Source organism: Anomaloglossus baeobatrachus, chromosome 4 (assembly GCF_048569485.1).
Source record: "Anomaloglossus baeobatrachus isolate aAnoBae1 chromosome 4, aAnoBae1.hap1, whole genome shotgun sequence".
Classification (NCBI taxonomy): Eukaryota; Metazoa; Chordata; class Amphibia; order Anura; family Aromobatidae; genus Anomaloglossus; species Anomaloglossus baeobatrachus.
Genome location: NC_134356.1, coordinates 625623002 through 625642624, shown reverse-complemented (window position 1 = coordinate 625642624; position 19623 = coordinate 625623002). Strand labels below are relative to the sequence as shown.

Genomic DNA, 19623 nt, shown 5'->3' with positions numbered 1-19623 from the left:
TTGCCATTTTCTGTTATGTAAAAGAGCAATACTTGTGTTGGCCCTATGTGACAACTATAAGTGTTTAGCGGTTTGTGAGTTCCTCGTGTATTAGGTTTGTACAGAGTATAATTGCAGTGGAGTGGCCTTCAGCTAAGGCCATGTTATTTGTGAGATTCCCCGCATTCTTCATGTTACAGATGTGATGCGTTGCATGCTAACCTTCTTCTGGAGAGCACAATGGAAGATAAAGATGAACAAGCCTTGCAGAGCGTTAAAGGTCGTAAAGAGATATGCCAGAACCAGAGACTCCTTATTAATGAACAGAAGCCCGAATGCCCAAGTGAGTCCAAGAAGGAAGAGCAATGTAACAGCTCCCAAGGCCCAAGACCTAAGAAAGGAAAAAAATAAAACACATGTACTTTAAAACATCACTGAAAAGTAAGGGCAAAGGCAGAAAGCATGGAGGAGAGGAGGAGGGAAGGCAGGAGAAGAGAAGCTCTCACTTGATGTTCTCCAGGCGGCTGGAATCCGGCTTTAGGACAGAAGAGGAGCGCAGCATCTTGTGAAGAGTGACCAGGAGAATTAGGAGGTTCACCTGGAATGAAGAAATATAGACGTTAGTGTTGGAGGAATGGGAAGACACATCGTAATTAGGGATGATCGAATACCTCAAATATTCGGCTTTGCGAATATTCGACGAATAACTGGCCGCTATGCGAATATTTGATGTGCAATGTAAGTCTATGGGAAGCCCGAATAGTTCCGAATAGTGGTTATTCGGATTTCCCATAGACTTACATTGCGCATCGAATATTTGCATAGCGGCGGCCTATTCGGAAAATATTCGCGAAGCCGAATATTTGAGGTATTCGATCATCCCTAATCGTAATGTAAGTGTCATAGTTGTCTCTCTGCTTAGAAACTGGTGACAGATTCTGGGTCATAATGTCACTTAGCCTGGTGAGACTCTGCAGATTAATATGTAGTTTTGTTCCTTTCAGCAGTCAAAGGGTAAATGTCTGTACTCACTTACAGCAAGCATTCGCATCACCTTCTCAGGTGTTTCCGATTTGGACTACTCCCAGTCCCTATATATACCCTCTGCTCCCTCTAGAGGATGCCGGTTATTCTCTGATCTCATTCAGTTGGAAGTTTGACCTGGAGGTGAGCCCTCTCTGCTACTTGCTGTGTTGGCTGCAGCATTGGTGCTGACTGCAGCAGTCCACCGTGTGCTGATTGTAGGATTTGGAAGGTTCCCAGTTGCCTGTTTACTTCCCCTCTTTTTATGTTGTTTTCCCCTGTGCATGTTTAGTCACTCCTTTGTGTGTGATTGTCGTGTGTACGAGTTGTCATTTTCCCCTGTCCGTGTTTAGTTGTGGGGTTTGTGTTTACGGTTCTGACTCACCCCTTGGGTGGAGAGAGGGGAGAGGACTTACATCAGGGCTCGGACAGGAGTTAGGGTCCTGCTGGTGACTCAGACCTTGTTACCATCTAGCTTACCTCTGAGCTGAGAGACAGCGCAGGATCCCCAGTCTGATGGTCAGCTTAGGTGTCTCGGGCCTGTCATGCAGTCCCTGTGACAGTAAGATTGGAGGCCCATGTTCTTGTTTGACCCCATTCATTGACCATTGGGACATTCTATTGTCGTGACAGGGGTGGACACAAACAGAAGAAGGCCCCTGTGCAAGAACTCATCATAATGCACAATTTCATCTGGTTTGGAGGTGAATGTGGCCCCCTGACTTCTTGGGCCAATGTGCAGCTGCATCGGTTCACCTATGGTACATCCGTCGGTCCTTATGGAGATCGGAGTCCTACTCAAAGTTTCATCTTCAATTTGGAAGAAGGGATCACACAAACCTGATCTGGCCCCACCACCCTCCATGGGGCCTCCTGTCATCTAGTTCCTGTGACCGTAAGATTGGAGGCCCATGTTCTTGTTTGACCCCATTCATTGACCATTGGGACAATCCTCAGCCATTGTCCAGTGACAAGAGTGGACAGAAACAGAAGAAGGCCCCTGTACAAGAACTCAACATAATGCAAAATTTTATCTGGTTTAGCGGTGAATGTGGCCCCCTGACCTCTAGCGCCAATGTGCTGCTGCATCAGTTGCACCTGTGACGCCCTGGCCTATCAGGTCGTCACAGGGTATTGTGCAATCTGCCCTTCTGCATAGTATCCAATCCTCCTTGGTTACGGGTCCTGGTCCTTTGGTGTTGATAAGAGCTTAGTCAGTCAAAACCGTAGAAACACTTTACACCATACCCACCAGACACACTATTGGGGGGCCTGAAGGGAATAGGGCCGCCCACTTGGGTGGTTGATAGGGGAAGGCGAGAAAGTGAAGGTGAACCGAAAAAGGAGTGGAAGGAGTAGGAGGTAGAGTGGTGACTCTCTGAGAGGGAGAGGTCACCGGTGAGGAGCAGGGCTCCTTGAGTACTAGCTGGCAGACATTGGTCTGGGCCTGGTAGGAGCTGGAACCCCAGTCGCAGGGGATCGTATCAAGGGGCACGGATTACCATTTAGCCATCTCCGGGCAGGGGCCAGGGCACGACGGGGTACGCGGACCCTAGGTCAGGAAGTAGCTTCAAGCGTCCTGGTAATTTACCCGACGGGGGTGAAGCCTTCAAGATTCATCCCTCACCCGCTCCAAAATCAGGGTACTAGCGCACCGATGGGATAGGACTTTCCCTGACACAGTCCATCAAATCCCAAGCGTGAACCCTGAGAGCAAGCTCACTCCGTTAGCCATACGGGTCAGCAGGACCCGACTAGTTCCACACTACAGCGTCCAAACAGTGAACAAGGTGCCACGGAAAAGGCCACAGGCTAACAAGCAACACCAAGGGCACGGACCCAAACGTGCTCCCTCCTGGCTGCAGCGGTGCTCAGAATTCTGGTTTACAAGCTGTCGGTGTCAGTATTCTTGGAGTGAGTGAGTACGCAAAAACCCTTCCTTTTCCCAACGGCACCCCACTCCTGCACTACCAACACCGGGCCCCGGGGCACAAACCCCCTACCCACGGAGGAGTTAAACACCTTGCTTCGCACCATCGCCACCGGGCTCCCCCTTTCCCCAACAGCAGCGGTGGTATCTCACCTTACCACGCACCGTAGGTGGCGTCACAAACTTCTAACTCCCCTGTAAATACTCCCCTTTTCAACCTTGAGTGCCCGCACGAACCCCTGGGTCTGGAGACCCCTCGAGCCACCGCGGTTCCGTATCCGAGCGGCTCGGGCTGCTGGCACGGGGGCGGTACACGCCTATGGTACATCCGTTGGTCCTTATGGATATCGGAGTCCCACTCAAAATTTCATCTTCAATTTGGAAGAAGGGATGACACAAACCTGATCTGACCCCACCACCCTCCATGGGACCTCCTAGTAGAAGCGTTCTGCCCCCATTGTACATAACCTATGTCATTCATTTAGGGTTACTCTCAGCACAGACGTTTGGCTGTTGAATTTTGCGTCCTCGCATAATTAGGTAGGAGTGGAAAAATTTCTAAAAATAATAAAATTATTGTGGTATTAAAGACTAGAACGCTTCGCAAAACTCTCTCCAACCTGAACCCGGACCTGCATACGGAATGATATCCATATTTTGCCACAAGTGTAAAATGCCCTTGTCAGAGCAAGTCTTAGTGTAGTAGAAAACATACGGAGATTGCGCCTTATAACGCCGCAGGGCCGATCTGCCATCAAAGTTATGCTCCAGCGGAGTCAGTCTGCCATCACTTAAAAAATACAACCCTTAAGCTGTATTGAAAATTGTATATTAATTAAAATACCTAATTGGTCCTAGGAGGGAACTATTGTCATTTTTTTCCCCTTTAATTTTACATTTTTATTACAAGCATCATTTGGTTAAGACCTGATGGTAAAATTAATTTCTCAAAAGCAAGAAAGTCAGTAACAGATGTGTCTTTCTTGTATTATTCTGAGCTACACATGAGACTCCAGCTTCTCTATACATCCGAAGTACAGATGTAGCAGAGCTGACTTTAGGTACCGTCACACTAAGCGACGCTCCAGCGATCCCACCAGCGATCTGACCTGGCAGGGATCGCTGGAGCGTTGCTACATGGTCACTGGTGAGCTGTCAAACAGGCAGATCTCCACAGCGATCAGAGATCAGCCTCCAGCCACCAGCGACCCGTGTAACGACGCTGTGCTTCGTAACTACAGTACACATCGGGTTACTAAGCAAAGCGCTTCGCTTATAGTTACCCGATGTGTACCTTGGCTACGTGTGCAGGGAGCAACCAGACGGCTTCAAGAAGCTGCGGACGCTGGTAACCAAGGTAAATATCGGGTAACCAAGCAAAGCCTTTGCTTGGTTACTTGATATTTACCTTGGTTACCAGCGCCCACAGAAGCCGGCTCCCTGCTCCCTGCACATTCAGTTCGTTGCTCTCTCGCTGTCACACAAAGCGATGTGCGCTTCACAGCGGGAGAGCAACAAGCAAAAAAGGGTCCAGGACATTCAGCAACAATCGGCGACCTCACAGCAGGGGCGAGGTCGTTGCTGGATGTCACACACAGCGACATCGCTAGCAAGATCGCTGTTGCGTCACAAAAACCGTGACTCTGCAGCGATGTTGCTAGTGATGTCACTTAGTGAGACGTGGCCTTTTGTCACTACCTGCACTATCTTTGGTCTTCCAGGTAACATTCTGGGCAAAACATGCCCTGACCATGTGTCCTATGACGGTGTAGCCTATATAACGTCTTTTCAAGTGGGCGATTTTCCGTTTTTCTTCCCTTACTTCAAAGAAAGTAAGTAATTTTTTTTACAACATAGCAGTTGAGAGCCGCATATTATAGGGGATAACAGCATGATTCCAGGGATGTGTCACTTGCTTAGCAGCTTGCTGTAGTTTCAAAACAATCAATGTCTTATGAGCAGAAAATTATTACGACAGGACTAGGTGTCTCATGCTAGGCAGTCCAGCTAATCTCTGTAACCCCGCCCCCAACACTGATCAGCAATTTCTTGTGTACACTGTTAGAAAAACAGCCAATCAGTGGTGAGGGCGGGGTTATACACAGCTCAGCATTCTGTTCTCTGCTACATGTACAGCAGAGAAAACAGGGATTCTATCAGCACTACACCTAGCAGCCAGTAAGTGACACACTATTAGAACCAGGGTCTCTGCCCCTACAACTAATTGCTCTCAGATTCCATAGCAAAAACCGGCTGACAGATTCCCTTAAAAAAAACAAACAGTCTTGATGAATTGTGGCAAACTGTAGAAAAAAAAGACATGGACTGCACCTCCAAAAATCATGCATTGATCTAATGCCACTAGTAAAAAATATACAAAACTGAACATGAGGTTTTTAGTTTAAAATTCTAATCAGACTACATGAAGACCACTACCAAGTCACAGTGAACCTCTCAGTGGGTGCCTAGCTGTAGGGAGGTGAGGGCTATGCCCACTCCTGCAGAAGTAGCCAGCACACCCAAGGTTATATATAAAGCTGTGTAATATAATATGTTGTATGGTATTTTGTGTAAAAGGCAACCAGGTGGCGATATGTCTCCAGAATAGTAGCCCTGGCACCTGATTATGTAAGCACACAGTTAAGGAAGAGGAGGAGAAGCTAGCATATAAACAGGACGGGTTATAGTGCGGAGAGCAGGAGAGCCCCAGGAGTAGTGGCAGGTAGAAGCCCACATTTGTTGATTCTGATCCTAAGGGTCACCCCTACGATTGCGGACATGCGGGATCCTGTACGGAAAGGATTGGCAAACTGTGTCCCCAGAAGTGGGGTATTGTCTAGTCGGTTGGAGGAAGACGCATTCAGGAGAAGGGTATGTCTTGGTCCTGGCCTGAGCACGGATGGAGGAGTGCCGTCATGCATGGTCCTTCATATGCCCAAGCAGTCCCTGTGAGTGGGATGGAGTGGCCAAAAAGACTTTATGATTTGGTCCATGCTAGTGTGAAGTTAGACAGAAGGGTGAGGGGCCTAGCGGTGTCTTACAGTGCCCAGGCGCAAGAAGAACGGTCGGCCGATAAATTAAATACTGCAGTGGAGTCGGGAGGGAACCCCTATGGGACCATGAATGGTGCCTGTGTAAAGGAGAAAGAAACGGTGAAGGTGAAAGCTATTAATGTTGAGAGGAGAAAGAGAAAATTGATGAAAAAGATGCTGTATCCATTGAGAAGAAACCAAGTAAAGTTATGTTGTTTAATGAGAGAACTGTGTTGCGAAATTTCTTGCCTCAGAGTGAACGTGAAGTCCAGAGTGGATTCTGCAGAAACCATCAATTAAGTGGTGCGGCAATGGGGAGGCAAGGGGTTAACGATTGGCTGCACTGCGAACTGTTGAACCCTGAACACACGGCTACCACTGCTTGCTCCGTACCCACTACATAGCCTTAAAGGTGTGGCATTGTGTGCCAACTACTTCCACAGCAACAGTGCAGGTGACCTGGTGCCCCACAGCACCCATACTGTGACGATGAGTCCCCATGACTCCAGGACACACCATCCTACAGGTACAGCTTCACAGCAACAATGCCCGCTACACAGCACCAACACTAAAAGAATAGATCTAAAAAAATTCATCTGCCAGCAGTTGTGATGCGTAGCAGAGGTCCTGGAAAACTGGGAATAAGTAGCAGAGGTACTGGAAGCCGCAGGCTGACAGGAGGTATCCTGGAGCCAGCACACAATTAGCAGAGGTACTGTCACGGGTGTATCACGGGTGACAGTCATGTGGTTTCTGGCAGTAGAAGATCACAGCGTTTGGCTGCGCAAAATGCTCCCTGACTTTCTGTTGTTCCTGCTGTTATTATTCATTGTACTAGGTAGCTTTCTTGCTGGATTTTCATCTATTCGCCTTTAGGACTCAGGGGAGCTAAACGTCTGTCCAGCTGCTGATTATCAGCATTCTCCTTGTGCTTATATACTCCCATCTTCCCCGGACTGGTGCTGGTGATATTATTCAGTTCATTCAAGCTCTGGTTGCAAGCAGGTGGTTTGCTCTCATCTGTAGTATTGTTGCTGAACTTCTGCCTGACTCATCTGTGGATAAGTAGTTCATGCACTTTCAGCTGTGTGTCCTCTTTGTGTCTTCCTTTAGCATTTAGTATGGTTGATGAAGAGATCATCCCACCCGTTCCCTATTTATGGCCCAGCAATAGGGATACCTATTGTCAGGTATCCGGCTCGGCGCATAGGTACTAAACCTGGTGGTGAGGGACCCCAGGGACCAGCAGTAGGTTTGGTCAGAGGTCACCTTTTCCCCCTTCCCTAAACGCAGGGGTCCCCTTCTCTTACCTTTTTCGCCACTTGGTACTTCTCCAACTTTGAGCAGAGAGCAAAAAATAGGCACAACTCCTCTTGCAATATGATTTAGAAACACCTGGTTTAAATGAGAGGAGTGCTGCTCTAGGTAAAACAAAAAAAGGGAGGGAACAGTAATGCAATGTGCCAGAACTGTAGAAAAATGACCTGGACCGCACATCAAAAATAATACATAGGGGTTCCAACTATTTTTTGCTCTCAGCTCACAGTCTGAGAGCTTGTGAAAGGTGGGCTTTTTAGCTTCCTTCGCTTGGGGTTAATGCTTTGTGGCAACCATTGCTTCTGCCATGGGGGCTTTGCCTTGCAGTAGGGGTGCTGTAGGGCACCTGGTCGCTCCTCCTGCTGGAGCACTGTTGCTACCTCAAGGCGTCACACGTTTTAGGTTAGGGAGCCACTGAGAGGTTCCCCATGACATTGTAGTGGGCTACATACAGTCTTGTCAGAATGTTAAACTAAGAACCTTATGTTCAGTCTTGTAACTTTTTGCTTGGCGGTATTAGATCAATATATGATTTTTTTGATGTGTGGTCAAGTGTTTTTATTTTACTATTCCTCTACTGTTCCACTCCTCGTTTTGGCTAAAAATACTGAGGTAATAAACTCACAAAATACCCAACGTGTGACCTAACACATTTGGTGAAGGAACCCCACCCCAACAATGCAACAGCCCTAAAGGAAGTAGAGCTTCTTCCATTTCTCAAGTGCCTGGTTTGCTCCTCTACTTCTTCTCCAGCCTTGGGCGCCATCCACGTAGGCAGGCAAAATCTTGCGCCTGCGCAGACACATTCCTATCTCGCGCAGGTGCACTTCGCTCTGAGTTGAAAACATAGGTGCATCTGCGTGAATCAGCGAGCTCTCTGCGCAACCACTACCTTTGCCTAGAAATGTAAATGACATCACTCATGTCTTCTACATTGCCGGGCAAAATCTCGCACCTGCGCAGAGAACTTGACGGTTCATGCAGGCGCGCTTATGTTTTCGGACAGACTGAAATGCGCCTGCGCGAGCCAGGAATGTGTCTCCGCAGGCTCGAGATTTTCCCTGTCTACGTGGATGACACCCAAGGGTTCATCAACATCAATCAGCACAAGATGACGGTGAAAGGAGGAGCAGATTAGGATGACCATCGAACCGGACAATTTACATACATGGTGGGAGATTTTATAAAGGTATTTGTGGGGTCTACAGGGGGAGTCAGGGGGTAACGTGCACCTTTATAGAATGCAGCACAGGCGCTGTTGAAGGTGCTAGTTTTAGGGGTACTTTGCACGTTGCGACATCGCTACTGCGATCTCGTCGGGGTCAAGTAACGACGTCGCAACGTGTAAAGCCTAGGAGAGAAGTTGAATGAGCGTGAAACAGTCAAAAATCGGTGATCTGTGTCAGGTTGTTCATTTTCATAATGTCGGTGCGTCCGCAGGTACGATGTTGTTTGTCGTTCCTGCAGCTCCACATATCGCTGTGTGTGAAGCCGCAGGAGCGAGGAACATCTCCTTACCTGCGCCTGCTGTCCACCAGCAATGCGGAAGGGAGAAGGTGGGCGGGATGTTTACATCCCACTCATCTCCGCCCCTCCGCTTCTATTGGCTGCCTGCTGTGTGACGTCGCTGTGACGCCACACGACCCGCCCCCTTAAGAAGGAGGCGGGTCGCCGGCCAGAGCGACGTCGCAGGGCAGGTAAGTGCGTGTGAAGCTGCCATAGTGATAATGTTTGCTACGGCAGCTATCACAAGATATCGCAGCTGCGACGGGGCGGATACTATTGCGCTCGGCATCGCTAGCCGATGCTAGCGATGTCGCAACGTTCAAAGTACCCCTTAGTTTAGAAAGCCAAAATCTGGTGATAGGCTCCCTTTAAACTTGTAGGGTATGTAATGGCAAGATTTTGCTTAAAGAAACCTCATCGTGTGAAATGGACGAGGAGGTCTCTACAACCTCTATAAACACTCACAGAAGGATCGACTCGAGCAATATTATTCCACAGTAAAGTCCGTGTCCACAGTGACTTACAAGATCGGGTTTTTGCATAGTGGAGACTGTATTTAGTAAGTGAAAAGAATGATATTTTACCTCTCGGGTGGTTTATTTCTCAATGTGAAAATAAGTTACAATTTGCAATATGCAAGGTTTGTACTTTCCGGGTTTTATTTTAATAAATCTTAATCCTTGTATAATGAAAAGTGCTGCAATTTTTTTTTCAATATATATTTTTCTTTAATTTTGTCACCGTTTTCGAGGTCTCTGTTGTCGGTGGCCGAAAACCCGCACACTCCTAATATTTCTCACAGCTGGTGGTTTGCTGCAATTGTATTATATTTTTAATGAGCTAAGTTACCCCATACTTTTTTTGCCAAAGCAAATGAGAAAGTTGTATAACTATCAATTATGCAATGATTAGACCAGATTTGCATAAATCCAGAAAAATCCTTTTAATGTTCCCGCGATGAGTTTTTGATGTTGCAGATTTTGTGCACCTATTCACTAACTTGGCTTCTTTTTTTTACATGCATTTTTTTTTACAGTTTTTGTGGCTTTTGTCCCTTTTTCTTATGTCATATTTTAAATAAAGCTTCTTTGTTTTTGATGCTTCCTGGTATTTGTTTCGACAAAACTGTATTGATACAGTCATGTCCAGAATACATGCAATTTTTACCAATGGATTTTCCTCTTGGAATGCAATTGTATGAAGGAAATTTGCAACTTCAAAACTTCATTGTGAGAGCTTAAAGGGGTATTCATGTCCCTAAGATCTTATTCCAATATGTAGTAGGTGTAGTAATAATAATATTAGCAAATACAGTCAGGGCCAGAAATATTTGGACAGTGACACAAGTTTTGTTATTTTAGCTGTTTACAAAAACATGTTCAGAAATACAATTATATATATAATATGGGCTAAAAGTGCACACTCCCAGCTGCAATATGAGAGTTTTCACATCCAAATCGGAGAAAGGGTTTAGGAATCATAGCTCTGTAATGCATAGCCTCCTCTTTTTCAAGGGACCAAAAGTAATTGGACAAGGGACTCTAAGGGCTGCAATTAACTCTGAAGGCGTCTCCCTCGTTAACCTGTAATCAATGAAGTAGTTAAAAGGTCTGGGGTTGATTACAGGTGTGTGGTTTTGCATTTGGAAGCTGTTGCTGTGACCAGACAACATGCGGTGTAAGGAACTCTCAATTGAGGTGAAGCAGAACATCCTGAGGCTGAAAAAAAAGAAAAAATCCATCAGAGAGATAGCAGACATGCTTGGAGTAGCAAAATCAACAGTCGGGTACATTCTGAGAAAAAAGGAATTGACTGGTGAGCTTGGGAACTCAAAAAGGCCTGGGCGTCCACGGATGACAACAGTGGTGGATGATCGCCGCATACTTTCTTTGGTGAAGAAGAACCCGTTCACAACATCAACTGAAGTCCAGAACACTCTCAGTGAAGTAGGTGTATCTGTCTCTAAGTCAACAGCAAAGAGAAGACTCCATGAAAGTAAATACAAAGGGTTCACATCTAGATGCAAACCATTCATCAATTCCAAAAATAGACAGGCCAGAGTTAAATTTGCTGAAAAACACCTCATGAAGCCAGCTCAGTTCTGGAAAAGTATTCTATGGACAGATGAGACAAAGATCAACCTGTACCAGAATGATGGGAAGAAAAAAGTTTGGAGAAGAAAGGGAACGGCACATGATCCAAGGCACACCACATCCTCTGTAAAACATGGTGGAGGCAACGTGATGGCATGGGCATGCATGGCTTTCAATGGCACTGGGTCACTTGTGTTTATTGATGACATAACAGCAGACAAGAGTAGCCGGATGAATTTTGAAGTGTACAGGGATATACTTTCAGCCCAGATTCAGCCAAATGCCGCAAAGTTGATTGGACGGCGCTTCATAGTACAGATGGACAATGACCCCAAGCATACAGCCAAAGCTACCCAGGAGTTCATGAGTGCAAAAAAGTGGAACATTCTGCAATGGCCAAGTCAATCACCAGATCTTAACCCAATTGAGCATGCATTTCACTTGCTCAAATCCAGACTTAAGACGGAAAGACCCACAAACAAGCAAGACCTGAAGGCTGCGGCTGTAAAGGCCTGGCAAAGCATTAAGAAGGAGGAAACCCAGCGTTTGGTGATGTCCATGGGTTCCAGACTTAAGGCAGTGATTGCCTCCAAAGGATTTGTGACGCCCTGGGCAAGCCAGGGGTCACAGGTCATAACACCACCACACCCTACACCCCAGTTAGGTACACCAAAGCTACACAAAAATCTTTGTTGCCTTCCTCCAGGGGCTGATGTCCACACCAGGGGGTGGGCCAGGCGGTTGGCTCCGCCCACCGAGGAGTTCACAGCCCTGGAGGCGGGAGAACCAGGCAGAACAGTTAGGGGAGTGAAGGAGAAGGAAGTGGTAGAAGAGCTAGAGAGAGGAGTGGAAGTAAAGTGACAGAAAAAGAGAGTTGAGAAAGCCTGAAGTTGGTCCGGGTGTGTGCCCCGGACTGAGACCAGCAAGGTTAGCAGACGGCGGTGACTGTCTGCAGGAGAGGCTGCTTGGAGGTTGCCGGAAGGACCGTGGACGGGTGGTGGCCCGGCGGTACCGGAGCGGTATACGAAGAGCAGTCAGCACCATTGGCAGGGGCCTTTCGGATCCCGGCAAGGCTAGGAGTCGCCGTGAATTTGCCAAATCCGTCAGTGAAGGGGACCTCTGGGTCTTCCAACAACCAAGTCCCGATTGAAGGCAACAGTCCGACCGTTAGAGAGAGACACCGCCACCGCCAGGGCACCAGTTTCTCAGGGCCAGCGCCTGCGGGCAAAGTAGGGCTCCTCCGGCCCATAACCAAGTCGGGGAGCGGGTTACCGGTGGGAACCCATCGCTACCATCAACATCTTAGGTGCAGGAAAAGGGACCGTCACCGTCAACTACTGGGGAAAAGCAACCGCAGCCGTCCGTGGGAACCGTCTTTCCAGCCGTGTGTTTTACCGAGAACTGTGTCACCGTCTCAGGCTGAGTGAGTACCACAGTGCCGTGAGGCACAGCGCTGCCCCCGCGTCCCTGCACCCCACCAAGCCCTGCACCGGCCCTGCCATCCAGCACCCCCCACCTCATCACTGGGCCCCGGGACAACCACCCCCTACCCATGGAGGGGAGAACTAACAACTTTGCTGCTCCCTGTCACCGCTCCCGGGATCCCCATACAGAGCAGCGGTGGTGTCCGTACAATCACCACAACCGTGGGTGGCGTCACGGACAATAAACTATCCCAACAACCAAACCCATTTCACTCACGGGCGAGGAGCGCCGCTCGAGTCCCCGGGATCCGGCCCATCGCTCGAGCCACCGAGCAGCAGCAGGCCGCAGCAGCAGCGGCAGCCGGACCCGAGCAGTGGGAGAGCGCGGCGTCCCCTCCTCCGCCCGCGACAACTTGGCGTCACGAACAGGATCTTATCGCTCTGCCGTTGGGTAGAGGTGCGCCTTGTGACCGCCGGAGGTGTCCAGCCGGAAAATTTCAGAAGTCGCCATCTTTGGCGCGAAGAGATCCCGCTCGAGCGTCTTCTCGAGTAGCGGAGGCGCGAAGGCCAAAACCCTGCCCCGATAGAGGAGGGGCCGGAAAGAGGCTAAGGGGGACGAAATGGCGACTGAGTGCATGTAGCTGCGGCTATAAAAGCAGGGACGCCAGGACTCTGCAGCCATCTTGTTCCTGGGAGAAGCCGCCAGCAACATATGGATGTCGTCCCGCAGCACCGTAGCCCCCGCGCCGGGAACCGCGGCGTGGGTGGAGATCCGGACCGTGCAGCTCTACCAGAGGCTGCAGGTCAAAATGCAGCTCCTCATGGAGGAGTGGGAGACCGACATGGCGGACGTCATAGCGACTGTGCGGAGACGCGAGGAGGAAGTGGAGGAAGGGAGGCTGAGTGACCCACGCCCCGATGCCCTTGAAGGGCCGGTCATCGCGGCTGCGGGACTCGGCCCAAACCCTCTCGCCCTGCTGCCTCCCTCGCCACCCATCTCGGAAGCCGTGACCCCACCACTAGGCCCGCTACCACCGCAACCGGTAGCGATACCCAGCATGTCCGCCCAGGTGGACTGATCCGCAGCCGGAGCCCGTAGTCGACCGGAGGTGCTGCCCTGGAAAGCCCCGAAGTCTGAACCGGAGGCATCCCCTGAGAAGTCCCCCGAGCCGGAGCTGATAACCCGTTCCGTGCCGAAGGCCCAACCGCGGAAAGCCCCTGTGCCCACCCCCCACACCTCGGCGGAGGTTGCGCCGGGTTGCCGCTGCAAGGCGGCGTCCAAGGCCAAGAAGCCGCGGGACCTGCCGCCCAGATCCCTAACAGTGGGCAGCGTCCAAAATGTCCCGCGGGGCCCGACCCGTGCGCCGGAGCTCGCAGCAGCGCCATACTGGGACAGGGAGCCGGTACCGTTGGGCCTGGAGATTGAAGAGAGGGTAAGGAAGAAGGCGGAGTTGGTGGCCCGTGCGATCCGGGAAAAAGAGAACCTCCGTCAGGCAACTTTCCGTGTCCGGGGCCCGTTGTATGAAGGGCAGGTGAGGTGGTTTGATGTCCGCCGGGGCTATGGATTTATTTATGAACCGGGCCTGGAGGCCGAAGTGTTTATAGCCCGGCGGGATGTGAACGCTCACCTGCCAGAGGAGCACCCTGGTAGGAACTTGATGCCGGGCGACTTGGTCCAGTACACCCGGCACTGTGGAGAGAGGGGGTGGTTCGCCCTAGATGCAAAATTGAGGGGCAGCAAAGAGGCCCGTGTGAGCGCTTCACCCCCTCCCTCAAGCAATGATGAAGAATCTGAGTAGGGCAGCGGAGCCCCGTTGCACAGTCCCCGTTGGGACCACCAGTGTGTTTGTTTAAAGTTCTGCAGATGATGATAAGAAAATGGAACCGAGGATTTACCTGATTAACTGTGATTGAAACCGGCCGTTGCCGGCATTGTTGTCCCCGTGGGGACCATCTAGCTGCATAGGAACTCCTATGGACAAGCCCGAGAACTTGCAGGGCAACCACCAACATTAGTGGGTTGTAAATAAAATCTGTTGTTGCAGCTAACCGTTACCGCCTCCGGAGAGGCAGGTTGGAGGGAGGGCCCACAGTGGAGCAGGCTGGGGCCCAGCCACCACAGGAACCGGTGGCTACCCTCTAGAGGGGAAGGACAGATCCCGCTCGGGTAACTGGTTCAGGACTGGGGTCAAGGGATGCTGCCTGGGTTTTAGGGGCAGCATCAGGGCCAGGTTACTTGGGTGGGAGAGAGCGGCAGCCGCAACCGTTTTAATGTTACCGTTTTGCAATGTTTAAGTACCGAACCTCCCGATGTGGGATGATGTTTTTCTATTTGTATGTGTGTTATTCTTTTTATATCTTTTCAGAAAATAAAACCGGTGTTGGACGGGCAGCCCGCGGACGGTCTGCATTTTGCTAAGGGGGAATGTGACGCCCTGGGCAAGCCAGGGGTCACAGGTCATAACACCACCACACCCTACACCCCAGTTAGGTACACCAAAGCTACACAAAAATCCTTGTTGCCTTCCTCCAGGGGCTGATGTCCACACCAGGGGGTGGGCCAGGCGGTTGGCTCCGCCCACCGAGGAGTTCACAGCCCTGGAGGCGGGAGAACCAGGCAGAACAGTTAGGGGAGTGAAGGAGAAGGAAGTGGTAGAAGAGCTAGAGAGAGGAGTGGAAGTAAAGTGACAGAAAAAGAGAGTTGAGAAAGCCTGAAGTTGGTCCGGGTGTGTGCCCCGGACTGAGACCAGCAAGATTAGCAGACGGCGGTGACTGTGTGCAGGAGAGGCTGTTTGGAGGTTGCCGGAAGGACCGTGGACGGGTGGTGGCCCGGCGGTACTGGAGCGGTATACGAAGAGCAGTCAGCACCATTGGCAGGGGCCTTTCGGATCCCGGCAAGGCTAGGAGTCGCCGTGAACTTGCCAAATCCGTCAGTGAAGGGGACCTCTGGGTCTCCCAACAACCAAGTCCCGATTGAAGGCAACAGTCCGACCGTTAGAGAGAGACACTGCCACCGCCAGGGCACCAGTTTCTCAGGGCCAGCGCCTGAGGGCAAAGTAGGGCTCCTCCGGCCCATAACCAAGTCGGGGAGCGGGTTACCGGTGGGAACCCATCGCTACCATTAACATCTTAGGTGCAGGAAAAGGGACCGTCACCGTCAACTACTGGGGAAAAGCAACCGCAGCCGTCCGTGGGAACCGTCTTTCCAGCCGTGTGTTTTACCAAGAACTGTGTCACCGTCTCAGGCTGAGTGAGTACCACAGTGCCGTGAGGCACAGCGCTGCCCCCGCGTCCCTGCACCCCACCAAGCCCTGCACCGGCCCTGCCATCCAGCACCCCCCACCTCATCACTGGTCCCCGGGACAACCACCCCCTACCCACGGAGGGGAGAACTAACAACTTTGCTGCTCCCTGTCACCGCTCCCGGGATCCCCATACAGAGCAGCGGTGGTGTCCATACAATCACCACAACCGTGGGTGGCGTCACGGACAATAAACTATCCCAACAACCAAACCCCTTTCACTCACGGGCGAGGAGCGCCGCTCGAGTCCCCGGGATCCGGCCCATCGCTCGAGCCACCGAGCAGCAGCAGGCCGCAGCAGCAGCGGCAGCCAGACCCGAGCAGTGGGAGAGCGCGGCGTCCCCTCCTCCGCCCGCGACAGATTCGCAACAAAATATTGAAAATAAAAATATTTTGTTTGGGTTTGGTTTATTTGTCCAATTACTTTTGACCTCCTAAAATGTGGAGTGTTTGTAAAGAAATGTGTACAATTCCTACAATTTCTATCAGATATTTTTGTTCAAACCTTCAAATTAAACGTTACAATCTGCACTTGAATTCTGTTGTAGAGGTTTCATTTCAAATCCAATGTGGTGGCATGCAGAGCCCAACTCGCGAAAATTGTGTCACTGTCCAAATATTTCTGGACCTAACTGTACCTCCAATTAGAAATGTAGTATAGTTCTCCTGATTTTTTACATCGCTTACCTCATGTGCAGGGCATTGCAGTAGCTTAGCTATCCATTGTTACAACCCACAAATATAGTGGCAGTTAGTCAGTTAGTTAGTTGCCAGTGGATAGCTAAGCTGCAATGCCCTGCACATGAGGTAAGAAACATAACTATATTAGGAGACCTATACTAAATTTCTAATTGGAGGTATTTGCTAATATTATTATTACACCTACTACATATTGGGATAGGATCATGAAGATGGGAATACCCCTTTTAATCTAAGACACAAATCACAGAAAAGAGATACAACAACAAATATAGGAAAGTAGGACAATTGTTTAGGGCTATTTCACACATCCTTGGTTATTTTTTAAGACATATGCTACGACTAAAGGGGGCTCTACACGCAACGACATCGCCAACGAGATGTCGTTGGGGTCACGGAATTCGTGGCGCACATCCGGCCTCGTTAGCGTCGTCGTTGCGTGTGAAACGCAGGAACGACCATTAACAATCAAAATGACTCACTTAATTGTCGATCGTTGACATGTCGTTCTAATCCCAAATATCGTTGCTGTTGCAGGACGCAGGTTGTTCGTCGTTCCTGAGGCAGGACATATCGCTACGTGTGACACCTCGGGAACGACAAACAACACTGTACCTGCGTCCTCCGGCAATGAGGTGGGCGTCACTTTCTTTCGGCTGCTCTCCGCCCCTCCGCTTCTATTGGACGGCTGCCATGTGACGTCGCTGTGACGCCACACGAACTGCCCCCTTAGAAAGGAGGCGGTTCGCCGGCCACAGCGACGACGATAGGCAGGTAAGTACGCGTGATGAGTGTTAGCGATGTTGTGCGCCATCGGCAGCGAATTGCCCATGACGCACAAGCGACGGGGGCGGGTGCTTTCACCAGCGACATCGCTAGCGACGTCGCTGCGTGTAAAGCAGCCTTTAGGTTGTGGATCCAATACAATCAATGTGTCTTTTCCCAACAGCGACTGGAGACAGATCCAGTGGTTGTCACTCTGCAAAAATCCTGGTCCATTTTTCACATATGCGGAAAAAACCTGATGTGTGCAACCGGCATTAGACCCTGTGTGCACTAGAAAAAGGATTTTTCTCAAGAAATTTCTTGAGAGTCTGAAAGATTAGCGCACTTGCGTTCAAAAAACGCACCAATAAAACGCATGCGTTTTTACCACGTTTTTGTGCGTTTTTGATGCGTTTTTTCTGCAGGTTGGTCCCTGTGGTTTTTTGTACCATAATCTATGGCAAAAAACACAGATACCTGCAGAAAAGAAGTGACATGCTCATTCTTTTTCTCAAGAAATTCTGCAGAAAGAATGTTCTTGAGAAAAAAACGCAGTGTACGCACAGCTATTTTTTTTCCCTAGGTTTTGCTGGGGAATGTCTGCAGAAAGGTTACAACCATTTTCACAAGAAATTTCTGCAGCAAAAATGCAAAAAAAAAACCGCGGGTAAAAACGCAGTGTGCGCACAGGGCCTTAGGCTGGCGTCACACGGGACGATCTATCGTGCGATCGCATGAGCGATCGTACCCGCCCCCGTCATTTGTGCATCACGGGCAATTAGTTGCCCATGGCGCACAAAGTCGTTAACCCCCTGTCACACGTACTTACCTCCTGGGCGACGTCGCTGTGGGCGGTGAACATTCTCTTCCTGAAGGGGGAGGGACGTTCGGCGTCACAGCGATGTCACACGGCAGCTGGCCAATAGAAGCGGAGGGGCGGAGATGAGCGGGACGTAACATCCCGCCCACCTCCTTACTTCGCATTGCCGGCGGGACGCAGGTAAACTGTGTTCGTCGTTCCCGAGGTGTCACACGGAGCGATGTGTGCTGCCCCGGGAACCATGAACAACCAGAGCACAGAAGGAGGAACGACAATTTGAAAATGAACGACGTGTCAACGAGCAACGATAAGGTGAGTATTTTTGCTCGTTCACAGTAAGTTCGAAGGTATCACACGGTACGATATCTCTGACGATGCCGGATGTGCGTCACTAACGACGTGATCCCGACGACATATCGCACGATATATCATACCGTGTGACGCCGGCATTAGAAAGATAGAGAATGCCTAAAGGGGTTGTCTATTACTCGGACAACCCCTTTTAAATTAGTATGTTTTCCCCAAGTAAAATATTAACACCTACTCTCATCTCTGGTGCAGGCGCTTTTCCGGCAGTGTCGGCACTGGCTCTGCTGGGGCTCAATCAGCGGCCATTTCACTGTCCCCTCCTTCGGACAAATCAGATATCTGGAGGAAGTTAGAGGGAAGCCGCAGCTGTCACTTCCTCCGGATGTCTGATTTGTCCAAAGAAAGGGAGAGTGAAGCCAGCGTGATTGGCTGTAGGGATCACGTGACATTTATATGTCACGTAATCCCTGGGAGAGTAAGTGCCAACATCGCTGGAATGGTGCTAACACCAGTAGTGAGTATAGATGTTAATATTTTACTTGAAGGAAACATACTGATTGAGAAAGGGATGTCTGAGTAGTGGACAACCCCTTTAAAAAAAAAAGAGGAAATAAGATAGAAAACAGCAAAACAGTCTACAAAAAAATAGAAATTGTTCAGGCACATGGATCACTTTAGGAGCAAGTTATGCCCACATCTTTTCATAAGTTGGTGCTTGCCATAGTTTTGACTTCTTGGCTACGCACATGCATGAAATACATACAGTATATCCTCAGAGATCCTGCTAATGACCAGCTTCCAATTAAAAATGAAAAATCTTTTTCATTGTGTTTTTTTTACAAAACTACCACATTTTTTAGTGTTTTTTTTTAACAGCAAACAAAACTGTAGCTGGTTCTTGTTCTGTAGTATTTTCCCTATAGACTTCACAACAGGAAAAAATAACTTGTAGAATTCAGCACTCAAGATCGATTAATAATCCAATTCTTCTGAAGTAGTACATTAAAAAATAACTCATTATAGAAGAGGTATAAAACAGACAAAAACCAACGCGTTTCGAGAGGATAGACCACCCTTAGTCTAGTACACAGCACAAATAAAATGTATGTGTCACGTTCCATGTTTAATAGTGGTCTGAAATGCATTGGGTTTTGTCTGTTGCTGTACATTTTCTATCATGTGCTAGTTTGGTATGTATTAATAAAAAATAATTGGATTTTTAATTGATATCGAGTCCTGGATACTACCTATTCTACGTGATCATTTCTGGGAAGCCGGCCCCATTATAAACCATCGCGTTTCAGTTGGATAGCCCACCCTTACTTCTAGTACAAAGCACAACTAAAATGTATGTGTCATGTTCCATGAATAACAGTGGTCTGAAATATGCTGGGTTTTGTCTACTTTTATACTTTTTCTATCAT

At 49.4% G+C, this 19623-nt stretch overlaps 1 protein-coding gene across 4 annotated transcripts in view; it reads right to left on the bottom strand.

The window, feature by feature from the left end:
• ADGRL1 (adhesion G protein-coupled receptor L1) overlaps positions 1 to 19623 on the bottom strand; it is a 551629-nt gene that overhangs the window by 32212 nt on the left and 499794 nt on the right. For all 4 annotated transcript variants that reach the window (XM_075346318.1, XM_075346319.1, XM_075346320.1 and 1 more), the window contains 2 exons: positions 486 to 577; positions 202 to 370 (listed from right to left, as the gene is read on the bottom strand). In XM_075346318.1, coding sequence (XP_075202433.1) covers positions 202 to 370; positions 486 to 577 — 261 coding nt within the window. The remainder of the gene's footprint in view (positions 1 to 201; positions 371 to 485; positions 578 to 19623) is intronic.